At 42.5% G+C, this 18798-nt stretch overlaps 1 protein-coding gene across 3 annotated transcripts in view; it reads left to right on the top strand.

Annotated features, from left to right (window-relative positions):
* Positions 1 to 18798, top strand: part of WTIP (WT1 interacting protein) — an 86175-nt gene that overhangs the window by 31974 nt on the left and 35403 nt on the right. For all 3 annotated transcript variants that reach the window (XM_072873826.1, XM_072873825.1, XM_072873827.1), the window contains one exon: positions 2728 to 2829. In XM_072873826.1, the coding sequence (XP_072729927.1) occupies positions 2728 to 2829 (102 nt within the window). The remainder of the gene's footprint in view (positions 1 to 2727; positions 2830 to 18798) is intronic.

Here is an 18798-nt window from a genome sequence, read left to right as displayed (position 1 = left end):
CAGGTAGCTGGGGAGCTCTGAAAGGGCTCTCTTCTGGCTCCACTGCCAAGAGCAAACTGAAACATCATACCAAGACCTGATGCTGAAGTAACAAATTGCTCATTTCTGGTGTGAGCCCCATGTTCTCTGCTGTGTGTGCAACCCCTCGTGCCCCAGGGCCAGGAGGGACCAGGGTTATTGCAGAGTTTGTGGTATGTGATGAGGCAGAGAGCAGGTTTGTGGTTGCTGTGCTGCTCCTGGGAGCAATTCCTGCAGCTGCTGGCTGATGGGATGCCTTTTCTGATCACAGTGTCCACAGTAATCAATAACCATCTTTCATCAGCAGTTAACTGTTAACTCATGGCAAATAGCAGACCTTTTTCATAACCTTTGGTTACAAATAAATAAATAGACGTAATAGCCTTGAATAAGCAACAAAATATTCTGAAATTCCCATTTCCTATACCAGAGCTGAGCTAGCCTAAAGGCCAACATTTTCTTAATACTTTGTTTGCAATGAACTGATGGACCTAGCTGGCAGCTAGTTTGTATCACAGGTTTAGTTTGGGACATTGGTATCTAATATTAAAGTTCTAGTTCCTGCTTCACTGGAACACTGAAATTGTGTTTAGGATTTAAAAAAAAAATAATCTATTATTAATAGATTTATTGTTTTTTAAAATTATTGTTTCATTTGGCAAATGTCCTCATGGTCCAAAATGGCAACGTTGTGCCAGGATGCTGAGCTAGTTGAATGAAAGGCTAATCTCTCTTCATGGTTTGAAGTGAGGGAGTTAAAGGTATAAACACCAGGAAACCCATGATTATGAAAGGTCTTTCCATTTCAGTATTTGAATATTAGTAGCATAGGAAGATTTTTTTTCTTCAAATATAATTTAACCTGACAGAATCCCATTTAAACCAATCACACTACACAGCCCATACAGGTGGCTGTCTTAATGCTGCACTGAACTGAAACAGTTTGGTTTCAGAAATGGGGTTTAAAATGTGTCTGGAATAGCTTGGCAGGGGCAGAGCTATTCATGGGCATCGTGTTGTCTACGACTGTTTCCTTGTGGAGAGTCTGGGTGAAGTCTCGGCTGTATTACTGGGTACTGCTCTCCTGCCAGGTTTGCTCATCTCTGTACAGCTACCTGCCAGGGAGAGACAGCATGTGGCATGGCAGCTTATGCCAATTCATATACTGGGAGTGGATAAAAGCAAAACCCATGGAAACTGAACTGAGACACAAGCACTATGTTAGCTTAACTTTGTTCTTTCTGCTATTAAAGTTTCTACCAGTTCATAATATGCTAATTTCCCCCCCAGAGCAGCTTGCATTTGTATTTTCTGTGTGTTTGTGTGTATAAAATGTTCACTGCACAGCAGGGGAGAGTTCTGGATGATTAAAGCCCAATTTTGTAGTTCTCTAGTTCCTAGACTCTTAAGTATATTAGCAGTTTTGTTGATGCTAATGATTAATGCTAAGCTTGTGCGTGCATTTTTAGAAATGGGGCCTCAAACAGCACATGAAGTACAGCAGCTTCATTATAGAGTTGTATGAGGCAAAAATTTCAATTTTTATTTTCTACTGTAGTGTTTTAAAAATCGCACAGCCTTGTCTTGAGATGTACTGTCCTGCTACAATCGAATAGACACCAACGGACATCTCGGAAAAACTTAAAATTAGTGGTCTCGAGTATGTGAGAAAAGGACACAAATTCTCCGGTATTTCATTTCCTCTTCATGGGGATACAGAAGCAAAGTGATTCTTGAATTATCTCCCTGTCTTGGTTTGAATACTGAGAGGTTATGCATAGATAGAAATAAATGCATAGGCAAAAGACTCTTAAAGCTGTAATTATGAGGAAAAAGCTTTTTAAAAACAAATGAAAAAACACCCCCAAAACCCCTCTTTGTAGAGCTTATTGAAATCATGACCTTTCCTGTGAGTCCGCCGTGTGTGGAGCTAACTGCTGACTTTGCCAGTGCTACCTTGGCTCTTTGTCCTTTGGTCTCATGTGGGCTTAATGGGAGCCATCCCCAGCATCGCCAAGAGCAGGCTTGGGCAGCAAAGGTGAATTTCTGACCCTGCTGAAGCGAAACTGCCAGCCAGAATTTTTGCCCTTAGACCATAAGGAAGGTAGAAGCCTTGCTCTTCTGTTTTGTAAGGTGCCCTGTTATGTTTATGAGCTTACGTACTGCTATTCATGGAAAGTTAAACAATTATTAAACATGACTGACAGACCCATTTTCCCGGTACTGCATGGCATCCACCGTGGACCAATGCTGTTGATGTTGCATTGCTGGAAAGGAGTGAAGATAATTCTTTTGGTTTTGGACTGAATTGTTGTTTTATTAGTGATTATTGAATATAATGTGGAGGAGCACCTAGTTGTGAAGATCTCACTAAATTATTTCTTGGGCAAAAGGAGTTATTTTCAGGGATTGTGCAGATTTTCTGTTCCCTCATTGCACCTGCCTTCTTTGGATTTCTGTTTTTAACCAGCCTCAGTCTCCATGCACTGAAACAGCAGCAGGGGCTTCCCCCCCGCCTCCCCTTTTATTTTGGGTTAACTTCCATGCATTTGTTTCACTCAAGCTGCCTGCTGCTGTCTTGGGTACTTGAATCTATTCAGGGCGAGGAGTTCATTGATTTAGGACCTGATGGGGTGTGTAATCAACAGCCCGGAGCTGTTTTTAGGAGCTGCGGAGGATTCTAACTTTCATTCTCTTTCTGCTTTGTAGGTATTTGTATAAAATGTGGAAAAGGTGTGTATGGAGCGAGCCAGGCTTGCCAAGCAATGGGTAACCTCTATCATACCAACTGCTTCACGTGCTGCTCTTGTGGTAAGTCAGATCTACCGTAGCCTTATTAAGTGGCTTCCTTTTGTAATACATATTCCTGTAGCAACCAGTGTACAAAGTGAGAGCTCATCTTGCCTGCTTCCTGAGGCAAAATTCCCATGCAAGACTCCAGCTTCAAAAGTTGTTTTTTATTTGCCATCTGTAAGTGTTCAATGGTGTTTTCTTAAGCAACAGCCCAGAAAAGTAGTATTTGGTTGTTTTAAGGGCTGCATTTACAAAATGGCTTCAACCTGGCCTTCGTAATCACTACATACTTTAAATCACTTGTGTTTATGGAACTGAAATGTGCATTTATCATTTTTACAGAAAAACAATAAAATTTGTGCAGCCAAAACTGTATTTTCACTCACTTTCTATTTGCAAATGGAACTCTAGCATGTATATTTGTCACTTTGGTTTATACATAATGCTCAAAAATTGTTCTCTTACGTTTGAATGTGATAAGAACAAATAGAAACCGCATGTTGAAACACCTTAAGCTGTTACAATATTTTATTTTTGTAGAGGAAAACTTATAGGTAAATCACTATCTCTTCCTTGCTGTTCTCAGGACCTCTTTAGGTTTCTCTTTTAATCTGAATGCATCTGAAAGCAATGCATTCTGTGTGTGATTTGGGAAAGTCATATCTTTGCCAGGGGAAACAGGACTTGGAAAATTCAGGGCAGCACTTTCAGAAGTGTTTGCCTTAAGTCAAGCATTGTGAACTTAAGTTGGAAACTTCCTCAGTCTTCTCTGTAACTGCTGAGAGCTCACAGATTCCCACCGAATTCAAAGGAAGTATGAGAGCTCAATTTTCAGGAGTCAGGTAATTTTTCTTGATATACCCACACATTTATTTAGGTTCCTAATATATGAAAATATTTGCCTAGATGTTGAAGATCTTGTTGCGCTACATATACACAGCAAAAGATTTACTCTGAGCAGAATATGCTGAGCATAAATTGTTTATAAAAAGGATTAATTAAGGATGAGAAAAAGAGTAAAAGATTATTGGCGTAGGACCAAATAAGTTGATAATGAAAAGATCATTGTAAAGTTCACTTGTGAAAGGAGAAGTGTTGTCTTCTCTCCTGAGATTTGTATGATAAATATTGGTTTAAAGAAACCTACAGCCTGAACATAGAATTTAGTGACCTTTATGAATGACTCTGGACCATTACCAGGTTCTACAATAAACTTGCCTCAAACCTTCAGGGATCGCTCTTGACTTTGCTCAAGTCTGACAGTGAATGACTAGCTATTTTCTTGGCTCCCAAAGTGAACAGCATCTTGCTTAGCAGAGGATTACAAAATGTGATATCGGATAATATCTATCCACTCATCGCCAACATTAACCTAACCTAATTGCATGGGTGAATTCCAGCTTCCTCTCTGGGGCAGGCTTTTTTTTTTTTTTTTAGCAGTCAGGATGTGTATCTGCTATCGCAGGGGTCTGTACACAGGTCGCTTTGTTCCTCAGAAGAATGTATAAGGGCCGAGGAATGTATTTTAACAGCAAAATACAAACCCAACTTAAGTATTCAAAAGCACAACAAGCTTTTCTGACTGTTCTGATTAGGTGTGTGTGGCCAGTGTACATCTACCACAGGGCGACTTGAGACATGTCCGTTTGGAGCGTAATTTTGCCCCACCCCGCAGTGCCAGTGGAATTTCATGATTCACACAGCTTTCCGTGAGTCACGCACACGCACGAGGAAACAGTGCTCCAGGTTGTCTTCTGAGCTTCTCACTGTACTGCTCATGGGCTGGAGGGCCCAGCTATCATCTGCCAGGATGTTTCGCAAGCAAGAAGGGCTTGGACTTCCTTCTGTCTGCAACCTCTGATACAATCCCATCAAAAGGGGAGCGTGTGGGGACTTTCTTATGTTAGGCACCAGAAAGGTGGATGTACTGCTCATGTGGCAGTAGTGCCTGAGTGAAGGTAAAAAAAACTTGATTCGAGTTTAGGTTCAGATACGTACAACTGTGAGCCAAAAGCAGAGCTTTTCCTCTCAACTCAGCTCTGAAATAGTATCAAAATGAGCTTGGAAAGAGGAAAGAGCTGGAAAGAGGGTCTTGCATTAACTCTTTGGTTTCCCACTTTATTTGGGGCTGTGTGGTCCTTGGAAAAACCAGAGTGATTCAGGATGGTGCCAGTAGATCCAGACCTTGAGAATGAGGTGTGCAGGTCCCATCTATGGGAATTGCATCCTGGAGTGTGCTGCTGAAAAAGCTTTACAGGACCTCTTGTAAAAGCAACCAAATGCAAACTTCTCACAGTACTTCAGTTTATGAACATTTTACCTTCACTGTCACACTGGTGGGACCCAGGTGAGAATTCTGTGCTCTAGTTTTGGTGCCCACCTTTGAAGAGATGAGGAAGAACTGGAGAGGGTCCAGAAGTAGTTACACAGATGATTAAAGGCTGGAGGAAAGATAATCGTGAGAGCCCAGTGTATTTTGGGTGTCGATGGGAGGAACATGTGGCTGGAGCTCGTAAATACTTTTACCAGAAAACAGCATTAGAAAGTGGACTCATACATACTAGAGACAAACACAAGAGATCTTTTCTGGAGGCTGAAATTACACAATTCAAATAAGAAATCAAAGACGGTTTTTATACAATGAGGATGATTAACTGCTGGAACGAAATAGCAACAGAAGTGGCAGATTCTCTATTCTTCTTTGTTTTCAAATTAAGACCAAATTTCCCTTTGGAGGGTGTTTTACATTGAGCCAAACTTTTAGATTCAATATGTAGGTAACTGGGTGATCATTAATGACCTTCGTTAGGCAAGAGGTCACAGCACACAGACTAACGCTCCTTCTGAGCCTTTGGCAGGAGAGTGGAGAAGTAAGTTAGTACTCTCTGCCTAAAACGGTTCCTATGCACTGGTTCCTATGTATACTTAGAAATCTGAGATAGAGTAAGAGCGCAAACTTGCCTTTCTTTTTCTCCTCTTTTTTTTCCCAAATAACAAGAATGATCCAAACTCTCTTCCAGCAGTTATCAGTCTTACTTTCAATATAATGAATCTAGAAGTAGAAGGCAGTAATTGAAGAAGAAAAATTCTGTACCTGAAGACATCTGATTTAGATAAGGGACCAATACTTAACCAGCTACAATTGAAATATATTTTTTTATTATTATTTTTTAAACCCTTGGGAAAAGTTGTGGTTTGGAGACCACTCAGGCTGAAATGTGATAATGAGTGATGGAGCCTCCAAGGGCCTCATTTCAGCACTCGCCAGTGAGTATTTTCAGCTCAGCAAAGACAAGTGCAGTTATGCAGAGAAGCGGGAAGAGACCCTCAGTAGGAAATTCTGCCTGAGTCAGAGTCCTTTCTTAGGCACTTCTTTGAGTTTAACATTGGTTTCAGTGCCAAGTGCCGTCTGTCAGGGTGCCCTGGTTGAAGAGGGCAGCACGTGGCAGAATGGGCCATCCTGTGCCTTCCAGGGGAGCATACAGTGCTTGCCCCAGTGCTGTCCTTTTCAATTCCCACCATCGTATATCACACCATTGCTGGAGGGTTTGTGTTGCTTGTAATTAAGAGGAAAACCTAAAATACACTCACAGATGCAGGCACCTCTGAGGACTGCAGTCTTGCTAGTGTAGAAGTGTGAGGATGCAAGGATGGATTCTCAGGGCTCTTCTGCAGTGATGGCGTTTAGCTCTTGAGAACGTGAATGCAGAAAGATGAGGAAATATTTCAGAGACACATTAAATAGGAGACTTCTGTCCCCTTTAGACATTTTGGTAGAATGCTCAGATGGTAAATCTCTTCATTGTCTTCCTAGGTTCTGACAACTTTGTGATAAAACTCAGTAATACATTGATTCAGAGTTGTACAGGATCTCCTCAAAAAAAAGGAAATTGTGCCAGTGAGCTGAGGTCAGAAGAAGAATGGAAAGGGAAAGTAAATGCTCTACCTAGCAGGCACATTTTATGTTTTAAAATAAAACGCTGCATTTCTGCCTCTTTAATGTGTTCAGTGGGCTTTGGGTAGTTGAGCCTTGCTCCCATAACTGAGCAAGTTCAGCATCTGTAAGCTAATTTTTGTTATGTCTCTCTGTAAACCCTTACTGCCTTCTGCAAAAGCCATGCTCCTCAAATAGCTTCTTTCAGAGGTCAGATAATTCTCTTCAGGTAATGTAAAAGCCAAAGTGATTTGATCCCAAGGTTTCCCAAGGTTTCCTTGGGATCAAATAGTTCAATGTAGATCTTTATCCACAATCTCTTGGAGAAAACAACTGAAGCTTGTTAGGATGGTTTTTAAATGTAGATTCAAATCCTTTCTCAGCCCTAACACCAGTGGAACCTCTTTTAGGCCTAGATTCAGCAAAACACTTAGACATGTGCTTAAATATGTTACATTACTCATATGTAAGCATGCTTTGCTGAATCTTAAATAACAGAGACAAATTCAGGCAACAACATATACTGTCCCTTCTGTTAAGTGTAAAATTTTAGTTTTGGCAGGAGTTCAGTCACAGATTTTGCTTACAGTAGACAAGGGCTGAAAAATGTCTGCCTGAAAAGCTCATCATCTAATTCCTTTTGGTAGTATTTCAGAGTATGACAGGATTTCTTGAAGAATAATTGAAATAATGCCAGATCACTTGTGTGCTCTTAAGTGCAGATGATCAGTTGCAGGAATTAATGGGCTCTTTGATACTCATTACAGAAGATAACTTATCAGGTGCCTCCAGTTTGCAGATCATAATGCCATCCATAGCATCGTTTCAGGCTGAAAATTTTAATCCAGTGGCAATGATTGTAGAAACTGCAGTAAGATAAATATTCCTCTTTACAATGAGGAATATTGGTTTGTTATTTTTTACTCTGAGGGTGGAGGAGATGGGCAGGGAATGAGCTTTGCAGAGCTAAGGGTCTGAAGTCTGTACTCTCAAAGCTGACATTTATTTCACCATAAAAAACAGGGACACATTCTGCTCTCTTATATGAAGGCAAATGTTTGAGCATGCCATTTGTCTTTAATTTGCACTTTTGCCACTGGTTTTAAGGCACAGGAAATCACCGCAAGATCAATCAGAAGCCTAAAGCAAACTATATAATCCCGAAGGTATGCAGCTCATTTCTTACCTGGTAGCTATTGATCAGACTGGAGCACTCACAGGGGTTTTGTACAGCAGTTTTATTTTAAGGGACAGCTCATAAAGGTATTGCAGTTTGGTTGACTACTGGCACTGCTGCTGCTGTCTCAGTACCAGCCGTTGTCCAGACTTCACAAGCTCACTGCTACAAGCCTCTAAGAGGAGGATCACAGCGAGGGCTGACAGCACGGCCATTTTAAAAGGCCCAAGTGGGACAACTGCAGCACTAAGTACTGTTACCCTGAAGGTATAAAGAGCAGTTCTGAATTAACCTGTGCCCTCCAACTGACGTGGGAGGGGAATTGGTTCATGGTTGTGGACGCAGTCCGCCTTTTTGCTTGTATTAAGTCTGGGAGGCAACAGCTCCCTTCTGACTGAGGCTGCTCAGCGCTACTGTATGTAGATGTCTATTAATAGCAGGTTGCTCATGTCCCGGCTTGTAGGGAGAAGTTCCTTCTGACACTGGAAATGGTCTTTTGCGTATTTGCTGCCCCGGGTTGAACTTTGTTTGCTCTTGGTGGTAGTAAGGCACAGAATGTCTTAAGGGAGCTGTGTCCCTTCAGTGTATATTTATCAGCAGTTGGTGAGTTTTTAAAATACCCAAATTCCCAGTGGAAGGTTCATTTTCAATTCATATTTGTTCTGTCCCCACAGCATATTTATAAGTTTGGCATGAGTCACTGCATCCAAATTGCACACTGCCAGTACTTGCTTTGTAACCTTAAATTAAATTCTCTGTGAATGTGATTTTCATGTAGAATAAAACAAAATTCAGTGTCAAATCTGAGCTCTACACGGTGTGTCCACCAGTATTAGAGTTGGTAATCGGTGGTACAAATGTGCGCGTGTGTCAGTGGCTTTTAACTCTTAAGTGCCTCGTGGCTGACTTCTAGGTGATGCAGTTGCAGGTTCAGTATCCGTTCATCTGACTGCCACAGCACCAAGGAAACACGGCAAGAACACTTAAGGGAGAGGAGCTAATGAGTATTGCTGCAAGGGGTACATTGCTGTGCAGTGAAAGTCTGCTGGGTGGCTAATGTCCTTGCACGCTTTTCCCTGCCGTTTTCTAACCACGTACTGTCGGACCGGAGCAGATTGGAATTTGGGATTTTTGGTTTGTAATCCTGCCAGAGCCATTGGCTAATACCTGGTGCTCAGGGGAAGACAAGCCGGCGGGTGATTCAGTGCTGTGCATGTGGGAACATTCCTCCCCGACCCCCGTGGCCTGGAGCATGAGAGCTGGATGCCCTCAACTTGCATAACTGCGATTGTTACTCATCCCCAACTCAGACCCCGCGTTCAGATTGAATTCACGGCCACCTGAACGTTTGGTGGTTTCCAAGCCATAACTGGAGCTGGCAGTAGGTCCTGACGCACTGTGCGTGGGGCAGTTACTTTGAGGTGTGATTCAGAGGAAAAGCCAAGCACTTCGGAGAGGTGCAAGTTTGGTTAGGAAAAAGGACAGAAGGATTTGCTGTATGTGCTGCTAAGACTGTGGTTTGTGTAGATGTGTAATTGAGATAACTCTCATCACTGCTGCAGGAGTGCAGAATTTTGCCTGAGTCATTCTGCGTCTTTGGGATAAGTTACAGCCTGTGCTTAGCCCCGTGCTTTCCGTTTTAACACCTATCAGGACAGATAGTTAAAAGCTATTTCAGGTATGTCTGCAACTGCAGTCCCAGACGAACCCATTAATGCAAAATTCACGGAAAGGGAGGTGCTCGCTTTAAAAAGAGGCAGTCGGATGGTAGAGATGACAGCTGGCTTCAGACGGTTTGGGTTCACCTTGCGCAAGACTCTGAACCATGAATGAGTCTCAGCAAAGGAATGTAATCTTGTCTTCTGGTAATTAAAAGTCAAACTTGGATACCAGCCCATGTAAGAGCCCAAGTACCTTCGGGTACCAATTGGTAGAAAAATGTTTCCTTTATCTTGATCCATGGTTAGTCTGATAATATTCCAGGCTTTAGAAAAACAAAAAAGGATGGGATGGGAAAAGGGTAATCAGAAATGTTTGAGATGGGATTGACGCAGGAAACTCTCCTTTATTTAGAATGTATTTAGTTGTTTTTTTACATTTTAGGAGGTATTTAGTAGTTTCTCTGTATTGCTCTCTGTTGTCCCAGCTAGCTCTGGTCCAGCAGGGCACTGATCTGTGTGCTTGACTTCAGATAAATACACCAGTCTATTGACTGTGTCTGTTCTACAGACGAGACTACTAGATGTTATGTCATGAAAGGTCTTCAGTTCTGTGACTACTTTAAATTATGTTAGTTCAACTCTAGGAGAGAACCTGTTTTTTAAGGGTGGCTCATCTGATTGGCCCAGTCCTGGGCCTTACTTCCATGGGGACATCTCAGATGCTTGAAGATGCATGTGCTTAAAGTTGGTTTGGGTTTTTTTTGGGGGGGTGGGGGAGTGGAGGTGTGTCTTAATACAGAGTCTCACTCTTCTCTGAGGGCTGCTTTGGCAGCTAGCGTTGGTAGATCTAGATCTGGAGGCTGACCCCTAGGGAAAGGTGGTGTTGATAGGTAGCTAGCCGGCAGAGAAATGGAAAACATTTCCATTCCCTATTTCTGATTATCAGAGGGCATGCGATGAATAGTTGGCTGGTGGTTTGTCTCTGTCTCCTTGTTTCCTTGAAAGGTAGTAATTGCGTTCTGCTATTAATTATTCCAGCATGAAATGCATGGCTTTTGATGGTTATTTTAATTGGTGGGGGTTGCCTGGCAACTAATGATGGAAACTTTTCTCTGTGTTGATTGACTGACCATAGATGTATTCCTCCCACAATATTTTTGTATTCATAATGTGGAACCAATCACTGACAGCACCTGTGATCCTTTCAGGGGCTGGAAAACACATAAAGTACAAAAAATATACTCTAATTAACAAGGTTTCTGCCTGTTTTTTATTTCTCTGTAAAAACCACAGAGAACCTAATCACTTCCTTGCATAGTTTTGTGTGTTTGGAATGCCACCTATTGTTTAGTGTAACAAGATTTGCTAACATTTCCTTGTTTCCTTATCAGCATCTATTATCTGCAGGTCTTGATTGTCTTAGTCTGAAACCCACATCTCTTGTGCATTTTTTTCATCTTTCCCTTCTACTCTTTTTTTTCTCATCTTTCTTGCCTTCCCCTCTGCCCATTTAAAATGTTTTCTTGGAACACATCTTAGTTTCTCTAAAATAAAAGATTCCCTTGGGCTGCTGTTGAGTTCATCTCTGAAAGGGGAAGAAATCCAGATAATCCAGAACAGAGTGCAGGCAAGTCACTGACATTATCAACAGATGTTTCTGTTTCCTATTTCCAGGTTCTGTAATTTTTAAGTATTACCTAAAAACAAAGGGAAGAACAGGTGGAAGGAAAAAAAGGAAGAAGAAAATGAATGAAAGGAGATACACATGGCTAGCTTCCTGTAATTTTAATGATCTATGTTTCTGCTATGTGTTGTACCTATATATTTTGCAAAGTGCCTAGTTAATGCTTTAGTGATGTCCTTGATCCTTTACTCATCTGAAAACTAGACCCCAGAATGCTATAGCTCTCTGAAATAATTTCTAATTTAATATAAATCATCATCACTTCAACAATAAACCAACTCTGTCTCCACATGTGCCAGTTAATCAGTTTTGTCCTTCATCACTTCAGCACTCAGTAAATCAGTTCTTCTTCCCACAACCAACTGATCATTTATTTTCCAGTGCCTGTCTCGGTAAATTTGGTCTTCACGCACAAACCTGTCCATGTACACAAACATGTCCATGCTCATGTGTTTAGCCTCCCCTCTAAACGTGTGTCACCTGGATATTCTCCTGTCATTTGACTGAATCTCAGTCTTTCCTCTCTCCTACCCTTTGGATGTGTGGATCTCACCATTACTGCTCTGGACTGACCCAAAGTGTGGTCTGTGGGCCACCATTACCTGATTGTTTTCCTGGTGTGTTGGAAGGGTTGAACTTCAGGTTTTTTCTCTGATGCATCTTCTGTGAAGAAGGGAAGGCCAGCTTGTCATCTCCCTTGACTTTTTCTTCTTCCTTCTTTCTGCCTGTGTTTGCTCTGGCATGTGCCTGTTCTACTACTGAAGAATTCAGACTTTATTGTTACTTCTGTGTGGGCATCTTTTGTTCTTCATTTCAAATGAGCACAATGAATTTCTTTAGTAAAGATCTTAACTGCATGTCAGTACCTTTTTCTCCAGAAAATAGTGAGTTTACCCCCTTGCCCTTGGCAGTGTTTGAAATCTTACTGTACCCTGGTCATTTTGCGTTTTGACTTGTTATGCATATCTTAGGTTTTTCCTGGATGCCCGAGTTCCCAGGGTCTAAAGACTCTAGACTGCTGGCAGCTCATCATCCCCTTACCAAGGAGGCAAGATTATACCGCTTTGCAGTCGTGGAACCTTCAGTCAGTCCTTCCTCACCAGCAAAGCTCCTTTTCCAAACTTCCCGTGTACTTCTACAGCTGAACAGTTTTCTGTTTCTACCTGTTTTCTGCTGTCTCCAGTCTTTGACTTCTCGCTGTCCCTTCCCCTGGTGACACTGCAGCGCAGTGGCAGGACCTCTCCTCTCCCCTCTTGCCAGGCCACACACCCGCCTCTCACTCCTGCCCTGCAAGTCCTGCCTAACGAGGACAGGAGCTCTTAGCAAAGGACACAGTACAAAGTGGAAATCTGTTTTTTGCTGTTTCTGTTATCTTCATCTTCATGTGCTAGCTAACAAAAGGACTCTCTTGCTTTGCACCTCATCCATGCCTCCTATCCAGGCTAGATTACTAACTCATTCTTAATAATAATTCTTGTTTACTGCTTATTTCAAGGGAGAGATATCTGTATGGCCTGAAAATTCATTGATGTTCCACACCAGAAAGCAGCCTGGGTTTTATCTTACAAATTCATTTTACAGATTGAAGGTTTCCACTGCCACTCTTCACCTTCAGGATGCTTTTACTTCTTGCAGGTCTAGAAAAGCTGTTTCCCGCAAGAATCTTGCCATGTACAAAATAAAATAAAAGATCATTTTTTTGGTAAAGTTTGTCTTCACATTTATAAAATAAACAGTGGTAGCAAACTTTAGCATTCTGTCTTTCAGGCTTTCTTCTGGCAGAGGGTATTGGCAAACAACAGACAAAAAATTCTTAGCTGAGAGGATTGATAGGTTGGTGGTCACGAAGGGGTAAATCGGCCCTGTGCGTCAGAGGACAAGGTTTTACTCCACTTGCTATGGGCTTCCTTGTCATCTTGGGCAGATCGCTTAGCCTGTCTGGCTTTGCCCATGTGGAGATAATTCTTCTCACCTACCTCACATGGATGATACTGTGCTGATTTCATTAATATTTTGAAAGTATTTGGAGATCCTGAGGTCAAAGTACTGGACAAGTGAGAAGTTTTGTAAATTACTAAATAATTATTGTTATATCACAAATAGATGCATTCACTGGAGGAAACGCAGTGTCTGGCAGCCAAGCCATACTTGGCTGCATACATAGGTGCTGCAGCATACATAGCTGCTGCAGCATGCTACTGAAAATAATTACTTGCTCAAATAATGCATATTTACAGTTTCTAGAGGACCATTTTGAGGATTATATATGATTAAATACATGGACTAATGTAAGATTTTTAAAAAGACTACTTTCCCAGCACCACTCCCCAGAGCCCTTAGTGCCTGGGCCACGTGAATAACGTTCCCATTCCTCTGTCCAAGCCCAATGTTGTGTTTTTAATTTATTTTAAGTATCTAAGGAATGCTGTCTCCAGTATTCAGAGGACTCTAAATCGGATGTGAGACACAAATGCACCAGAGAAACTTATCAGAGAAACGGGCTTGGCACGAAGCCTACTTAAACAACCATATTTTTTTTTCTCATTTAAATGATGGGACTTGGGAGGATTGGCCTATTATAGCTGCAGTGGGCTGTCCTTGGGCACCAAGGAAAGTGCTTTGGTGACCCCTGGTATTTGACATGAGCTGAATGTTTTGCTTGCTCATAAACTTACTGTTATAGAATGACCAGCTTGGTTCTGGTAAATTGACTTCTACAGGTCACTTTCCAGAGTTATGTACTGGCAGTGGATGTTTTCCTCCTATCCTTGGGCTTTTCAGGAAATTTTAGCTTGGTTTTAACCCAGGTAGGGAAGAGCTCTTGTTCCCAGCCACTCTTCTCTGCCTCTCTCCCTCAAAACACAGCACAGGAAGAAACTAAGTAAATTTGATCTTAGCCAAAAAGCATGTTTTTCCCCTTCCAATAAATATCTCATTTCCTGAAAATCATGCCTTTGACCAGGACTTCTACTGGGACTTTTTAGATTTATCATCACTCATGGCCAAATCCAGTTTCAGCTAGTGTCAAAGTATTCTTGACTTTGTGGAGAGGCATGAGCTCTTAGCTAGGCAGCAGGAGCCTGCTCCCATCACACTGACGTTAATGGTGTGGTTTGCCCTAGGTGAGCCTGTTGCCTGTACTTGTATAAAAAGCAGGTAATTTTGCAATATAGCTTTGATTATGAACACTATGCCAGAAATAGTAAGGAATTATTTTATGGTTTTACTGAGAAACTCCTAGTATTTTACCAGCATGAAACCTATATGTGGGTGCTCTGCATTGAACTGACAAATAAAAATAGGAAATCTTCATGCTGCAAACTCGATCCCACAGTCTTGAATTAGGTACAGTAAATACTTTCTAAAAGCCCTGCCATGGCCTCCCTGATGGCCAACATCCAGTCCGTATTCAGTGCTCCTCCATTTATAGGATTATTGACTCCATTTGGCAGTTCACAGGACCAGTATCTGAGTGAGCGCAGGCAGCACGCTTTGGCAGCCAGCAGAGATAATGCGATATTCTGTAGTGCCGGTGCGTATCTGGAAATCAGTGCTGGGCTGCAGGGGATGAAAGCAGTCTGGCTGGGGCTGGTACCTGATATGTAGATGCTCTGTGCTGTCCCTTAAACAGTTGCCTTCTCTTGATGATCCACCCTCTCACGAGAGCTCACCAGCTCTCCTGGCTCAATGTTCAAATAAATCAATTAGAATTATTGTCTTAAAGTGGTGGAGAAAGCGGGAGTGTAATAACATTGGGTGTAGTCCTGTGTTCCTTGCCTGCCCCAAACGTCCTAGCAGGCTCAGGGCATGCAAGGAGTGAGGAGGGGTTCCTTGGGGAATGGTGTTGAGTGTTTGCTGGACACTTGGTCCTCTTGCTCCTCTTCTTATGGGTGTTTAGTACTTGAGGAACAGGTCTGTGCCCTATGGTCCTGGGCCAGAATAACCTCCTACCATCATTTTGGGCTAGTGGAGGCTCAGGTGCTTCAGCATTTCGCCCACAACATTGGGTGATGAAACAACCACCCTGCAAGCTGAAATGGTAAAGAACATTCCAGTCTCTCTGTGCCATGTCCCACAAAACTGGGTGACAGGTGAAGATGTAGCTCAGTATGTTTGCATGTAAGTTTTAGTTTGTGCATGGCGTGACTAGAGAGGTGCAGAAGCCTACTGGAGGCAGTAGGTGTTGCTTACGCTCTCCAAGCACCTTCTGCCGAGTGGTTTTGCAAGCGCTCCTGTTGGCTCATGCAATCTGGGAGGAGTGCTTTGGCGCAGGAAGGTATAGGGGAGGCTGTTGATAGCCGTGGCCTCTGAGACGGCATTCAAACCCCATGGTAAACTCAGTTGTTTGTGAGGTTACTTAGGCTTTGCAAAGTCATTCCCAGAGTCCCCTGTGAGTGCTTGCTGCCTTGTGGTGTTAGGGACAGGCTCACAAAAACAGGTTTCAAGTCCCACAGACGCTCTCCCTTTCCTCTGCCCGTTCATCCCATGGAGTGCAGGTGGCACAGAGGCGTTGGGTGCTTGGTGAGGGGTTCTCTCGCTGCTTTGTGCACCATCCTGCTCCTTTCTGTCTTCACAAGCTCCTTTTAGAGATGGAAAAAACCCTGTATTCCTTCCCTTTCCTGTTCAGGGTCCCATATAACCTCATCCTCACCTCCCTGTCTGCTGTTACTGCTTCTCCCCCTGTGACTCAGCTGGTCGGTCCCTAGCACTGCCATCCCCTGCCTGCTCCCTCTGTCCTGCTCCTGCAGCCCAGCCTTGGCGTGGGCAGGCAGCCTGCCTGTGTTCAGCAAGGGGCTCCCAGCTCCTGTCTGCCCAGCTGCCCTGCCTTCCTCTGGCAGGGACTCTGCTTCCAGCAATGCTCCCTGCTCTCGATGCCTCCTTAGGCTTGCTTCTTTCTCCTCCTCTCCCCCAGCCCCCTAAGCTGATTTTTCTTGCCTAAAACTATCAAGCCTTGACTCTTTGTTTGCCACGCTCCTGTGAACTTGCACTGTGTTTGGAATAGTCGTAATAAAAGTGAATGATGAGGTAGGCAAGAAATAGGCAAAGAAGTGGAGGAGAGAAACTTTTAAAGTATCTCCTGAAGAAGAAGTAAAATCAGCAGTGGCTGCTGGCTTCTGACAGCACAGCTGACTCAACTGGTACAGGCAGCTCACAGTGCCAGTGCACATGCAGAATACGGCCGCTAATATCTGCCAGCTCTTTTAATTGAACCTGTGCAGAGTGAACGGCATCTGATTTAATGCATGTTTAAAAGCAGGAATGGATTTTACAATCATTTTTGATTACTGACTGCTGTGTCTCAATGTGTGTCTATTAATGTGTTTTAAAACACAAGTGTGGTATGTCCTAATGTTAAATTGGATATAGTCATAGAACCTCAGTCACTTAACTCAGCTGTCTGCCTGGGTACTCCACACTGTCACTCTTCCAACTGCGTTCCTTGCAAAATTTTTCCTGGAAATAATGTACATAACTTATTTGAGTGAGTCAGTGGATTACCGACCTTAGGAACCACAGCAGTGTAAATTCAGACCTATGGAAACAATTTGCTGAATCAGTATTAACGGTCCAGTGGTCTCTAGAGCAGCAGTCTCCAAAGTGGGGTGCACACACCCCAGAGAGTGCTCAAGATGATCCATTAGGGTGCGGGAAGAAAATACTTCAGTAGTAGATGTATATAACTTATAAATAAATGTACATGTATTGGGGGTGCACGCTCAAATATTTTTTACTGATAGGAGGGCACGCTCAAAAAAGTTTGGAGACCACTGTTCTAGAGGAAGAAAGCCTAAAGAATACACAGCCACCAGGACTTGTTTTGCTGTTTCGACAAGTTATTTAACAAAGGAGAATGTATGCGCTTGGGGAAGTGAGGGTGGAAATCATCTACTTAAACTCTTAAGAAGGCATGTAGGTGAGAGCCTGAGATCATGTTTTCTAAGCCTTGTTTTTGAACAGATGTTATTTTTTATTACCCTGGTTAAATTCTAGTAGCAAATCATCCCTATTGTTACAACTGTTCTTCTTCAGGCTGGGCTGCATGAAGTTGGTTCAAGTAAAGTGGCTAGCAGCTAATATCTCAGAAGTACCGTAGTGTTTAGATGATGGTGGTGAAGATAATTTGGTGTTACATACAGAGATGGCACAGCACGGATGCTGGCAGATGCAGACATACAGTACCTGCACATTGAAGCCTCAGGGAGGTTCCAGTTAAATATGTGCGAAGGGGAAAGTCATCCTTTATCAGTGAAGTTCTGCAGCTGATTCTGTGCAGTTTTGAATGATTAACTTTGGGGTTTACAGCAGCCAATGCATTTGGTGTTTGTGGTTTGCTGTATAGCTGCTTTTCCACCTAGCCCCAATGTTGGGCTAGTGAACAGGATACGCGAAAACAGAAAACGAGGGAAAATCAGAAGAAGGAATAACAAAGTTTGATATGAGCATGGCTGAAGGCAGAGGTTTTCGTTGTCTTAGTCACCACTGGCTGTAGTGGCGAGCTGATGTCTCATGCTGGGTAGGGAAGAGAGGAAGGAAGTGGATTTAGTGGAAAATTGATTGCATCTACTTGGGCTCTTTCCAGCTGAATCCTGAGTTAAGTACATTCATCCTGAACTAATCGTTGGGGAGAATTGGCTGAAATCTCACATACTTCTTAAAAGGAAAGCTAAGCATTAAAGGAACAATATCCTTATTGTACCTGAGTGCCAAAAGAAGTGAGCGTGCTATCAGGAGTCCTACCTATTCAGCTCTGATTGGAAGCTGCTTGTGGTTTTAGTTCTAATGTGACCTGGTGCAGGAAGCTGTGGTCAGTCCACCACAAAACATCAAGGACGGGCCATTTTGGAGGGCTGATTTCTGATTATATTTTGAATTGGCTGAGCAAGCCCAAGTTCATTTCAGTAATTCAGTACAACTATAATTTTCCGTTTTATTTTATTTACAGCAAAGTATAATGGAATATTGTCTAAAATACGTATCTAAGCTCCTCGCAAGGTTTTGTTGAAAGTTACACAGAACAAATCTGAAGTGACGTTATTAACATCGGTATAATTGTTCACCAGTGTGAGCAAGGGAAGAGTTGTTTCTTTGTGCAGTTCTTTCAAACTTACTGCTAAATAATTTAAACCCAAAGAATGTTCTTCAAAACTGGCAGAATGTTTTAATACTTTGCCATCCTGAGAATATTTAGATTTATTTTTTTTTTCCACTGGGTACTAACCTTTCTAAGCTTTCTTATCACTTGTGATCCTGAGGACCATTCCCTGATACATTCTTCCATTATCACATGAAGAAAAAAGTTATAGCTGTTGCTCAAGATGCCATCTCTAGGCACCGTGGATCTCAAAAATCTTACCTTACTGTGAAGGTTTATCTCAAGGGAATGAGAATTGAGCACTGTCAGCTTGATTTCACAAACACATGGGTGCCATTGGTGTTGGCTGCTGAACACTTTCTGGATGTGACTCAAATCAAGCATTGCTGGTGTGTTTAGGTTCAGCAGCAGCACCCTTTGATGCTGCTCGCACTGAGC

This window comes from Ciconia boyciana, chromosome 9, assembly GCF_034638445.1.
Source record: "Ciconia boyciana chromosome 9, ASM3463844v1, whole genome shotgun sequence".
Classification (NCBI taxonomy): Eukaryota; Metazoa; Chordata; class Aves; order Ciconiiformes; family Ciconiidae; genus Ciconia; species Ciconia boyciana.
Note: the sequence above shows the minus strand (reverse complement) of the source record. Positions and strands in the feature narration are given on the sequence as shown.